Raw genomic sequence first — 12,488 nt, forward strand, 5'->3', positions numbered from 1 at the left:
TGGGTTGTGGCCCCTGGGGTTGAAAAACCCTTTCTCAGGGGTTGCCTAAGACAATCAGAAAACACAGATAATTACATTACGATTCATAACAGTAGCAAAATTAGTTATGGAGTAGCAACAAAAATAATTTTATGGTTGGGGGTCACTACAACATGAGGAACTGTATTAAAAGGTGGCAGCATTAGGAAGGTTGAGAACCACTGGTTTAAGTTCTGCCAGTCTAGACACACTAAGTTCAAACATCCATCTCCAATACTCTAAAGAGACAGATCATAGTGAAAAACAAAAAAAGGAGATGTGTTCAGTGTGGCTTTGTTGGGAAGGGGAAAGAAATAAGGGTCTTGACCTGAGATTTAGCTTTAACCAGAGGGCAGGGGCATACATAAGTAAGCAGCCCTAGTCCCACCCATCACTGACCCATCACTGTCATTGCTTATGTGTCCTGCAGACTTGTCCAATAAGTTGTTAGAAGTGTATGAAATCCCCTCTGAGAGGCGAGTTCCTCCTCCAATGGTGGCAGGGCTTTAGCCCTTCCCTTCATATTCTAATGACCAAAGGCAGAAACACAAGGGTGTCCTAAGAGTATTGTCTCTCCTGCCAGGATGATTATAGTGGTAGGCAGGGGACTGAAAAGTAAGCTTGGAGGCTAAGAACTCATCTTTGTTTAAGCAGATTAGGAAAAAATGACAGGACACAGTGGCAGAGTTGTTTATTCTGACAGAGGGTTGTTCTCCCTCGTGTTCATATAATGAATGTCAGAGTCTTCATCTTTGAAGAACCTGCCAAAAAACCAACGGAGCTCTCTCATATTGTTGACCTGAAAGGAATTTTCAGAAGCTCAGTCCATCTGATTATACAGGTAATTTGTGAGTTCTTATATAAGCTCCGTACCTTGGTATTGAATAACGGTTTAGTAACAACTTATAATTAATAACTGTCAGGATTTACAGCCTAGGAAGGGTAAAAGAAATAGCCTTGTTAATCCATCCAGACAGTGTGTAAAATACATTTTTATACCTTTACGGAGACTTCAGAGAGCAATTTACTATATTTCTTCATGTGGGTTTCACAGAAGCATCTTTCTTTATCCTTGTTTTTTCTCTAGGGACATTGGTCACAGATCATCCTTGTAGTTTGGTTTAGTATTGCATACAGACTATATTTTTGTCTTTGGTTGATACCCGAGAGACCCTAGAGGAGATTTGCTTTGATGTAAACCTCTTTAACTCATCTGATAGTTTCACAACGCTAAGAACCCTCGAAAGGCAGGAAGACTGACTTGGCTGATAGCAAGGAGATAAAAGTCAGAAACTTTGAGACCTTAAACTCGGGCCTTCTTGTGTCCAAAATGAGGTTGTTATTTAGTTAGTACTTATCCAACATCCTTAGGATATATTGTACAAAGTATATTGTATATGTACTTTGGAGGGGTAACTGGCAAATTCTTAGTCTTAGAACAGAGCTGTGAAACTGGGGTGGGACTGAGAGAGAGGCCATTTTGTTCTTATCTCTCAGGAGCCAGAGAGAGGAAGGGGACGGGCAGTGACCGTCTGCACTAAGATTTTGTTACAGAATGTAAGAATCCCTTTTAAAGCTGTGGTTCTTAGTCTAACCCCAGTGTCTAGCTGAGTGTAGAGAGGAGGAAACCACAAAACTGACTCTGACTCTTGAAGGCCAGTGAAGCACTGCAGGGACCCTGACTCTACAAAAGAAGGACACTGACCGGAAGTGTGCGGAAGTGCTGAGCAAGTGTGTTGTCCGAGTTGTCGTTCTCGGGGCCCCGGCACAGGGTCTTGACATCCATCCATCCGGTAGTCCACTTCTGTTATTTCACTGGATAGAGCAGCTGAGACTTACTGGTTTGAGTGGGTTGATTTGCCCAACATCAAAGCAGTTGCATCTAAACAAATACTAGAATTTTTCAGTTCTTACTGTCCTTCACATCGTACTCCTCTGTTTTCCCCTTTTATTTTGTCCCTAAAGAAAATGGGAATGAGAACAAAACTTGACAGTGGATGCCGATCTCAGCCCTTCAGCCAGAGGGTGCTGTTGCTGTCTGCTCACTGGTATCTCTTTTATCCTGCAGGCTTACTGTGGATTTCTCCGTCCTGGAGTTCCTCCTGAGAATCTTTCTGCAGTGGCCACAGGAAACTGGGGCTGTGGCGCCTTTGGGGGTGATGCTCGATTAAAAGGTAAGTCAGTCACTGTGGAGAAAGGCAGTAGCTTGCTAACTGGGGTGGGAGGGCTGGAGAGAGGAGTTAGTCAGTGGCTAAAGTCTAATCTCGTGTTGTGTCGTAGGAGACTATAAAAGTCCAAGGATGAAAAAGAGCATTTGGCACCATCCTCTTTTTCTTGCTGTGTTCGAAGGAATTCTTAGCTTCAGTTACTATTTCCATGCAGAGGTTTGCTTAGCTCCTTGATCAACCAGATCCCACAGTGTTTTGCTGAATGTAGAAAGGTCAAGGGAAAGAAAACTGCAAAACCAACTCTGATGTTCCAAACCGAAGTGCCCACTCCAGCATGTTTCTCACTGGAGTGCTGTTTATGGACAGTGTGATTCACTGAACTCCTTCATTCATTCACTAAACAAATGGCCCATCTGCCGTGCTATGAGCATTGAGAGTACAAGGTAAATAAGCTGTGGTCTCTCTTTTCAACAGCCACAGCCCAGTATATGAAAGAAAGGCATAGACAGATGTGGCATGGAGTGGCTGAGGCTCTGATATATACAGTGCGGTGGTCATATGGCCTAGGGGAGCTGCACGAGTGGCACAGACCAGGAGGCATTTGGATACCCAAGAAGGATGAGACATTACAAAACACTGTTTGCAAAGCTACTAGCCCTTTATAGTTAGCACATCCACTTGATTTGAATTCATAAAATGTAGAAAGCAGGGTGACCACTGCTCCATTTCACCCCAATGGTCTGACATAAGCTAGAAGTACCATAGTACAGTTTGACACTTACCTTCCTGGAATGAGTACAGGTTAGGGCATAGTCTTCCACATGGCTGCCTTTACTTCAGGTTATAGCCACAAGGCTCAGGAGGTTGGTCCCCAGGTCTCCTGCATTTTGCTTCCTGATCCCTTCAAGTTTGAAAATTTACTAGAATAACTCCCAGAATGCTTAAGTTCCATACTTTGAACAGAAAAGATACACTTAGGATAAAGCCTGGAAGACAATTGGGAGTTTTGACAACCTCTCCCAATAGTGTTAAATCACCTCTTTGTCGTTAAATGTCAGTGTGTTCAGCCATAAAATTCTGCTCACTTTTGGTGCTCAGATTGGGTTTTCATTACACAGGAATGTTGATTAGATCATTACCCATATGGCTGAAGGTTTCTATTGTGATAAAACACTGACCAAAAGCAACTTAGGGAGGAAAGGGTTATTTCAGCTTACACTTCCAGGTAATAGTCCGTCCTGAGGGAAGTCAGGGTAGGACCCTGGAGGTAGGAGGAGCTGATGCAGAGGCCATGGAGGGTGCTGCTTCCTGGCTTGTTTCCCATAGTTTGCTCAGCCTGACTTCTCATAGCATCCAGCTGCCCAGGAGTGGGGCTGCCCACAGTGAGCTGGACCCCCACACATCAATAATTATTTAAAAAAAAAAAAAAATGCCCCACAAGGCCAATTTGGTGGAGGCGTGTTTTCAATTGAGGTTCCCTCTTCTCTTGACTTTAGCTTATGTCAAACTGACAGAGAACTAATACAGTTGGAATTTCCTGAATCACCGCATTAGGACAACAGACTAACCTACAGCAGTTCCAAGTGTCTAGGTGCTCCCTCCAGGAACACAGTGCTAAGAGCCAGCTGGGAGTCTCCAGGGAGCAGTAGGAATAGTCACAACAAACGTAAGGAGTAGCTGGCCTTGTCAGCCAAGCCAGGCACTGATAAAACCAGCTCATTAGGAAGGAAACAGGTATGTCTGTCACAGTAGAATCATCCCCATAATGAAAAGCTTGTTATTTTCATAAAAGTGACACACTCACTGTTCCAAAACCCAGAAAGGTGCCCTTAGGTATAGAAACATCACCAAAACTCACTGGCAGTGTTTTGGTAGCCATCCATTTAAGTAGCTTTGTGAAAAAATTCTGTATAGCCATCTGACATGAATGGATTCACACCATAATTTCATCCATAACCCCTTTTTAAAACCTGCATTCTGATAGTTTTTGATACCAAAAATACAGACTTATTGCCAATTATTTTAATGGCTACATAGTATTGTGTTCTAAGTCCATATATATCGCAGTTCAGAGATTCTCTATTTGGTACGATTGATTTGTGCGCTATTTTTACTTAGGATAAATTTCCTCAAGTAAGAGTAACTCCTAGAATATGTGTCCTTTATATTTTGATACTTGATGTGGACTGTCCCTTAGGGCTGTAGGACCAGCTCAGGAAGGTGAGATAGACCAGTATCCAGCTACTCCGACATTCAGCAGTTTTCCCCACTAGTGCATTTTTTTTTCCCTTTTTCTTTTTCTTTTTCCGGAGCTGAGGACCAAACCCAGGGCCTTGCGCTTGCTAGGCAAGCGCTCTACCACTGAGCTAAATCCCCAACCCCTAGTGCACATTTTTGTTTGTTTCTGTGAATTGTTTTTTCATGCCTCCTCCTCATATATTTTGAGATAGTTGTTCTTTCTCTGGTCAGTAACAATTCCTGGTACATTAAAAAAGGTGATGTCTCACGCCTTTAATCCCAGCACTTGGGAGGCAGAGGCAGGCGGATCTCTGTGAGTTCGAGGCCAGCTTAGACTACAAAGTGAGATCCAGGAAAGGCGCAAAGCTACACAGGGAAACTCTGTCTTGAAAAACCAAAACCAAAAATGAAAAAGAAAAAATAAATTAAAAAGGTTCAGTGTTCATAGCCTATGTTACAGACATTTTTTCAGTTTGTTTTTTTTCCTTTCTTTTTTAGCTTTTTGGTTAAATGCCATATCGAATTAATTTTATGTGTCACATTTTAGTGACATCTTTAGAATAGCCTTTCTTGTCCCCTCATTTTGAAGACCACCATATTTCCTTCAAGTTCAACACATAAATTGCCTGGTGCATTTTTTTTCTTTATGTTTGAAAGTCAACAAAGGAAGGAATTTGTGAGATTTATTTTAGGAAATTCTCATGTTGAATTTGTTTGAGGAAACCTGTTTTTTACTCTGGACTTACTGATCTTATGACAGATACTTCTTTTTTTTCTGTTTTTCTCTTAAGTAAAATGAATGACTAGATTCATGTCATCAATCCCAAAACCTGGTCTGCCATAAACCGTGGTCATTTGTGCTGGACAATGGAAAGCTTTATAAATGTGTTCATCTATGTCCTTCTCTTTGTGGCTTATAAACCCTTTCTTTCCCACAGTCTTGCTTGCACCATCAGGATGATGTTCAAAGATTCCTCTCGTGTCAGTCATTTTCTCAGTTCCTGAGATTTAGACTTAAGAGTTACTCTAACTCTCTCACATGCACTTGCTTGAATAGTCATTAGAGTACTAGTCATTGTGTCCTTCAGTGGGACAGTGGTTACCTACACCATGATTTTGTTCAGTGTTGTTTCTAACTGTGCTGGGGATCAAACCCAGGGCCATTTGCATGTTAGGCAAGTACTATAGCACTGCTTACTTACACTTTAATTTTTATACAGAAAAAGATGTAGGGCATTTATGAAATAAAATATTACACATTAAACCATTACAGAAATACATCTGCTGAAATGGAAAGATGTCTTTGGAATATTCCTACTTAGAGGGGAAATGAACAAACATACCATGTGAATAATTTTCAAAATTAAATTATGCATATAAAACTGCATATACAATCTGAGGTTCTCTATGTTTATCTATATATGTGTAAAAAATAACCACAATTTCCTTTAAGTGGTAATAGAGACATAACATACTTTCTTTTTGGTATGTGGGGGATAGTTTGGTTATTGCTATATGTATTGTTTCTTTGTTTTGTTTGGGGGTTTTTGGGGGGGGGAATTTGGGGGGATGGTCGAGACAGGGTTTCTCTGTGTAGCTTTGGAGTCTGTCCTGGGATTCACTCTGTAGGCCAGGGTGGCCTCAAACTCACAGAGATCCTCCTGCCTCTGCCTCCCAAGTGCTGGGATCAAAGGTGTGTGCCACCACCACCAGGCTATGTATTGTTTTTGTAACAACAATAACAACAAAAACTTACCAAACATTTCATGGACAACACAGGTGTATATAAATCCTTAAGCTTTTATATCTTTATTTAAAAATATAAGCAAGTATTTTTGAGATATGTGTTGCCTAATAGTACACAAGTTTCACAGTTGACAACAACTCAATGTTAGCTTCTCTAGTTGTACATTAGGATAATCATTTATTAATTTAATAAGTTGGGTTTTTGTTTATTTATTTGTTTTTTGAGACAGGGTTTTCCTATATATCCTGGCAGCAGACCTAGAACTCACTATATAGCCCAGGCAGGTCTTGAACTCAGGATCTTGCCTCAGCTTCCCAAGTGCTAATGTTACAGGCATGTGCCACCACACTTGATCTATAGTAAAAAAGCATAAAGAGAATACTTTCATCTCTTAATTCATCCAATGTCATTTATTACAACTGCTGCCCCAGGCAACCAATGGCCTTAGGACTAGGAGAGCAGAGGGCTGTCTGCTAGACCCCAGGAGCTGCGGGTAACCTCCTGTACTCTGTCTGTGTGCCAGTAGTGACGCTGTATGCCCTCTTGCCAGCTGGGCCCTGTTTCTCTGGAAGACACAGGAAAGAGCCTTGGAGTCTGAACTCCCCTGATAATCCCTGGCAAACAATGTTTCTTTAGGCCTTAGGTAGGTAGAAAACGTGCTTCAAATCTTGAATTTGCTCTTTTCCCAAGCTGAGGATATGTGATATAATAATAGATCCTAATAATAATAATCAATAATAACTCTCATGGTGCCGGACAACAGCAGGATAACACAGCTACCAGTCACCCTGTAGTCGTGAGCAAGAAGGCACACACCTGAAACTCCACGACACTGTGGCACTAGACTAGGATGTTCAGTAGGCTAGATGATTAAGTGCATTTTCGAATGTTTTCAATAGAAATCACTTGATTGAGACAGACCGTCGTAAGTACGGTACAGTCAGTATCCTAAAGTGCGACCACACAGACTTCTGTTCTTCAGTTGCTTTGTTAGGTGTTTAGTCACAGAGTGAGGAAAGTGATACAGCATTTCAGGTAGAGTGGTGGCCTTGAGGAAAGACTGTTTAAAGCAGATGAGTAGACTAAAGATGGAACTTAGTGATGCTGTAGTAAGAGGGCAGGTAAGTCAAAACTAAGAACAGTAGCCAGGGAAAGGAATACTCTGGGTGTGAGAGTTGGCCTACAAGAGCGCTTTCTGGTGTAAACACCATCTGTACCTTGGGGTTTAACAAGCAAAGCTGGAGACTGTCAGAGCAGCCAAGAGTGTGTGAGTGCTCAGAAGACTGAATTCAGTAGGAAAGCGTGGGCAAGTACTTTCACATCTGTCCCATTTGAGCCTTCTTGCCAGAATACACTCAAGTAATGCAAATAAACAGGTTCAGGAAACCTTGTGTCTGGCCCATGGTCTGCTTGGCCTCATGCAGAGTGATTTTGTATTGCAGCTTGGAAGCAGTGAACTGGATAAGAGCATGGAGTTTTGAGTCAGAATACAGGGTTCAAATCTCAGCTCTACTGCATTTTACTAGGTGTCCTTGGACAATTAACAGTTTTCAACATGTCTGTAATACTAGTTATCTTGTTCTGTTTCTGCAAAAATTAAATGAGCTTATCTTTAGTAGAGTTCATCTGCTATAAGCTCCATGTTAGTAGGCACTACTAATATTACATGTGATAGCCTCAGATACCACCTGTGTATGAGTTTTTGTTATCTGACACCTCGCTCTCTATAGCACTGGCTGTCCAGGAACTTGCTCAGTAGACCAGGCTGGCCTTGAACCTAAGAACCACGTGGTTCTCCCTCCCTAGTGCTGGGATTAAAGGTGTGTGCCACCATACCTGGCCCTATCTTACCCATATTTGCTTGGTTCATTTGCTGTAACAGGACATAGTATATTGCTTTTTCAGCTTATTCATATTTGTTTTTTTTTTCCTCATGGTATAACATGGTTGCCAAAAAGAAAATTAAAACCAAGCTCCCTACAGGTTAATTTAAGTGATTATTTTGGCACCTATGTATGCTTGAGCTAGAATTATAAGCTTTTATAGCAGACTTGGCATCTGTCCCCATAGCCCATTAAATTTATTCTCATCTAACTTCTAATGCAAGTGAGTTCACTTAAATCATAAGGTTTAATTCTAGAGGTTTGCAAAGACCTTGGAGGTGTCATAGACAGTGGTTGCTGTAGATGGTGCCATTTAAAATACTGGAGAGATGGCTCAATGGTTAAGAGCACTCACTGTGTAGTCTTCCAGAGGACCCGATTCAATTCCCAGCACCTATATATCCCATATAGCTCACAACTGTCTGTAACTCCAGTTCCAGGGGATCTGACTCCCTCACACAGACATGCATGCAGACAAAACACCAAATGCACATAAAATAAACAATGAAAAAATTTTAAATGCTTTGTCAATGACTTAATGATGTATTTAAGGTCAAGACTAATTTATCTCCCTGGAAATTTCATTTTTGTAGTTACAGTCTTAACATCTGATACGGACAGAAAACTTATAATAGTAATTAGGGAATCCTAACTGAGAGTTTCTAAGAATCATTTAGTTCAACTCTGTTGTGTAACTGAGAAAACGAGGCTAAGAGAGCAAGCCAAAGTGGCTGAATAAAGCTAGCAGAGGTGGGGACTGATGTGGATCCCTGTCTCTGTATCCTTCCTGGTCCAGCTTATGTCTGTGCAGTAGGGTTACTAGAACAGAGACAGGTGTGAAATCAAGACCGATAGACTGGTCCTTTCCTACCATTGAAAGCCAACTTCTCATTTTCTCTAAAAAATAAAACATGATATGTTTTGGTAAAGGAAGATGACAATTCATTAGTTTTCATTTTTATGTGTACTTTAAGGTTAATTAGGAACCTTTTAAAACTGGGACTTCTGAAGTTTTAATGTATGCATAAGTTGGTTGAGCAATTTTAATTAAAACTTACCTTTGTTTTGAAATTAATTACTTTCAACATTCTAAGATTAATGAGACCTCATCATGGTATCTCCAGGTTGTAGATACTCAGTAAATATGGTTTAAAAAGCAGGACAGGATCTGGATGGTATTTTAGAATCACATGCATTGTCAGAAATAATAATAGGTAGGCATGGTAGCACACTCTTCTAATCCCAGCACTCAAGCAAGTCACTGAGGCGGAAGGATTGTGAGTTCAAGACCAGCCTGAACCTACAAAAGTAAGACTTTATTTTTAAAAAAAAAAAAAAAAAAAAAAAGGATAAAAATAGCATACTCATTTTATAATTTCAATTAATTATGTGCATGTGTGTACATACACTACATGTAGAGGGCAGAGAACAACTTGTGGGAATCCAGTTTTTACTTCTACCATGTGGGTCCAGGGATTGAATTCACGTTTTTAGGCTTGGCAGCAAGTGCCTTTACCTATGGGACCATTTAAGCATAAGTTAATGTGCATTGTTTTCCCTTTCTTAAATACAGCAGATTTGTAGCCTTGATTGGAGGTAGTGGTTCTCAGTTGTTTTTCTGTTCTAACACACCAGGGGGTTACCCATCTCTGCATCTTCAGCAACACTGACTCCCTGTGGCAGGGACCAATAGGTGTGAGTGCTGGAAGGATACAGGTGTGCTTAGCAACTTGGGTGGAGAATGCTTGTAGCAGTCAAGTGACAGCATCAGAACCTCCCAAATAGGGCTGCGATGCAAAAGACCAGTGAGTGTGTAATGGGACAAAATTATTAAATCGAGCAAACAGAAAAATAATTCAAGATTAATAGAAATAATTATAAATACTACCTTTATGCTTTGGTTTGCTGCTTCAAATGAACTTTTCCTTTGTGGTCCAGAGAAGGTAACTGTGAGATTGTTGCAGTTGAATGTTATTCTCCAAGCATACCTGAGAGTCATAAACTGGATAATTTGTGTTATCTTGTAGTCACTGTACCTAATAGCATGTGCATTGGATTTGTAAATCCTTAATGCAGGATAAATCTGTGGCATACAGCCTCTGTAGCTGGTTAAAAGAGCTAACAGTGTATTGATAGGAAGCGCCATGACATAACTGCCTGTTCTCTTTGTTACAGCCTTAATACAGATACTGGCCGCTGCTGCAGCTGAACGCGATGTGGTTTATTTCACCTTTGGGGACTCAGAATTGATGAGAGACATTTACAGCATGCACACTTTCCTTACTGAGAAGAAACTGAATGTCGGTGAGTAGGAGATAGACTTGACACTTGGTATCTAGATGGATGTGTACCGTCCGGGAAGAACACTTGCTAAGTCTGGTGGATCATAGGGAGGACGGTTTGGCTGGAGCTCAGGGAGTGACAGAGCACTTAAGCAGGCAGCTTCTGCAGAGCTTTGGTTTGTTTCCTGGCAGAATTTCAGTCATGATACTGACTTAAGTTTATCATCTTAGAGTGAAGTCTCTAGCCAGGCATGGTGGTATGTACCTATAATCCCAGCAAGTTGGGAGGGTTATTAGTTCTAGGCCAGTCTGGGATAATAGGATAATAGTGAGCCCTGTCTAAAAGAAAGTAAAGTTAGGAAGCTAGAATTTATGTCCATGTTTACTTTTATTTATATGGAAATCTCTAAAGGGTTTATGAGAGTATACACATGTGAGAGGAAGGGATGGAGGGAAGTGGGGGAGGGGAAAAGATAAATTCAAACCTGACAATCCTCAAGTCTTCATCCGTCAAATTTATGAGAAGGCAGTGTGCTCATCAAGTATGTTGCTCCTCTGGGAGCTGGGTATACAGCTGGGGTTGCAGTGAACTCTATAGACAGTGCATGGACATTGGATCATGGACAGCCAGCAATCATAGCCTAAGTTCCTTTAAAGTATCTCTTAAATGTTCAAGTTTATGTCCAGGAAAGCCTTCTAGGCATTAGAAATTCATACTATATTTTTAGAAGCCAAATCTAAACTTGTGATATTTAAGATAAGTTAAAATAGCAGTGTTTTTTTGTTTTTGTTTTTGTTTTTGAAGTTTTTCCATCAATATAACTTAATATGCAAATTGTTCTGGCCTTTCACTCTCTAGGAAAAGTGTATAAGTTGTTACTACGGTACTACAATGAAGAATGCAGAAACTGTTCCACCCCTGGACCAGACATCAAGCTCTATCCATTCATATACCATGCTGTTGAATCAAGTGCAGAGACCACTGACCAGCCAGGACAAAAGACAGGGACCTGAGAAACCAAGGGAGTGAGACTTCCTCTCACCTCTCAGAGATGTCCTGTTTGAACTGTGGGGTGTCATGTATGAACTGACTTCTAATATAAATGTGTATATAATCCACATTTGTAATCAAGGATGCAACCCTTCTCTACATGCAATTGTCATTTGTACATCTGAGCCCCGTTCGTCCTATTGACGTGGGCTTGAATATGTTTTCTTCTGTTTTTCTTCTCCTTCAGTCTTTATTCTTGACTTTTCTTTATTTTGCCAATCAGATTTCTTGTGAACCCTATGGAAGGTTGCACTCAGCTTTGAGGTCTCTTTCTTCTTGTCTGTGTATTCTCCAGATGGCTTTGGTGGCTAGCAGATGCCATTTGCCTGGAGGAGGTTCAAATCCAGGAATCTCAAGTGGAGACTGCTACAAATGTCCCTGGGAGCCTTTCGCTCCCGACCGCTGTTAGGCTTCCATTGTCTATATTTTGAATTTTGAAAATTAAGAGTTGAAGTTTTTCTTATGTTACTTAATGCCAGGATCTTAGGCTAAAACTATTTTCTATCTAAGACAGACTAATTTCCAGTTAGTCTGGAAACATCATCCCTACAAGCAATGGTTTGTCTATCCTTTCCCCACCTTCATTTTTATTGGCACTATTTTAGAAGCTAACTGAGAGGAAAGAAAAGTAGAATCAAAGAGTCTTCCTCATATGATGTAGAGAAATGAGATTCAAGAGTCAGGGGGGATTTGTTTGTTTTTCTTTTGCAATTAGGATCAATGTTTGCTCTGTGGCGCTTAAGGCTTATTCATGTAACCAAAGGTTGGGGACTGAAAACTTCATGCTCGTGTACATATTGAAGTTTCTCTGGCAGTAAAGCTTAGAGTTAATACGTTTTCATTAATAAATCATTTGTCAGAAATTCTCATATCACTTATATTTTATTTATACATATAAACATGTGCTCTCTAATTGTGTGTCTGCAGGAGCACATAAATCCAACAACCGAGATGGGAAACAATTAGGTTTGGGCTTTATCAGAGCTCTATTTAAAATCTGTTATTCACATTTGTATTTTTAAAACCATCAACAAGGTAAATGGTAATTGATGTCTTTGTCAGGTTAATCTGAAAACCAAAGGCAATCTGCGTTAACTGATT

The 12,488-nt window shown here is 40.6% G+C and overlaps 1 protein-coding gene across 4 annotated transcripts in view; it reads left to right on the plus strand.

Moving 5' to 3' along the window:
- Parg (poly(ADP-ribose) glycohydrolase) overlaps window positions 1-12,250 on the plus strand; it is a 108,667-nt gene extending 96,417 nt beyond the window's left edge. For all 4 annotated transcript variants that reach the window (XM_059274112.1, XM_059274110.1, XM_059274109.1 and 1 more), the window contains 3 exons: window positions 2,087-2,192; window positions 10,230-10,358; window positions 11,196-12,250. In XM_059274112.1, coding sequence (XP_059130095.1) covers window positions 2,087-2,192; window positions 10,230-10,358; window positions 11,196-11,350 — 390 coding nt within the window. In that variant the 3' untranslated portion in view covers window positions 11,351-12,250. The remainder of the gene's footprint in view (window positions 1-2,086; window positions 2,193-10,229; window positions 10,359-11,195) is intronic.
- Window positions 12,251-12,488: the final 238 nt, after the last annotated feature.

Source organism: Peromyscus eremicus, chromosome 9 (assembly GCF_949786415.1).
Source record: "Peromyscus eremicus chromosome 9, PerEre_H2_v1, whole genome shotgun sequence".
In the NCBI taxonomy this organism is placed as follows: Eukaryota; Metazoa; Chordata; class Mammalia; order Rodentia; family Cricetidae; genus Peromyscus; species Peromyscus eremicus.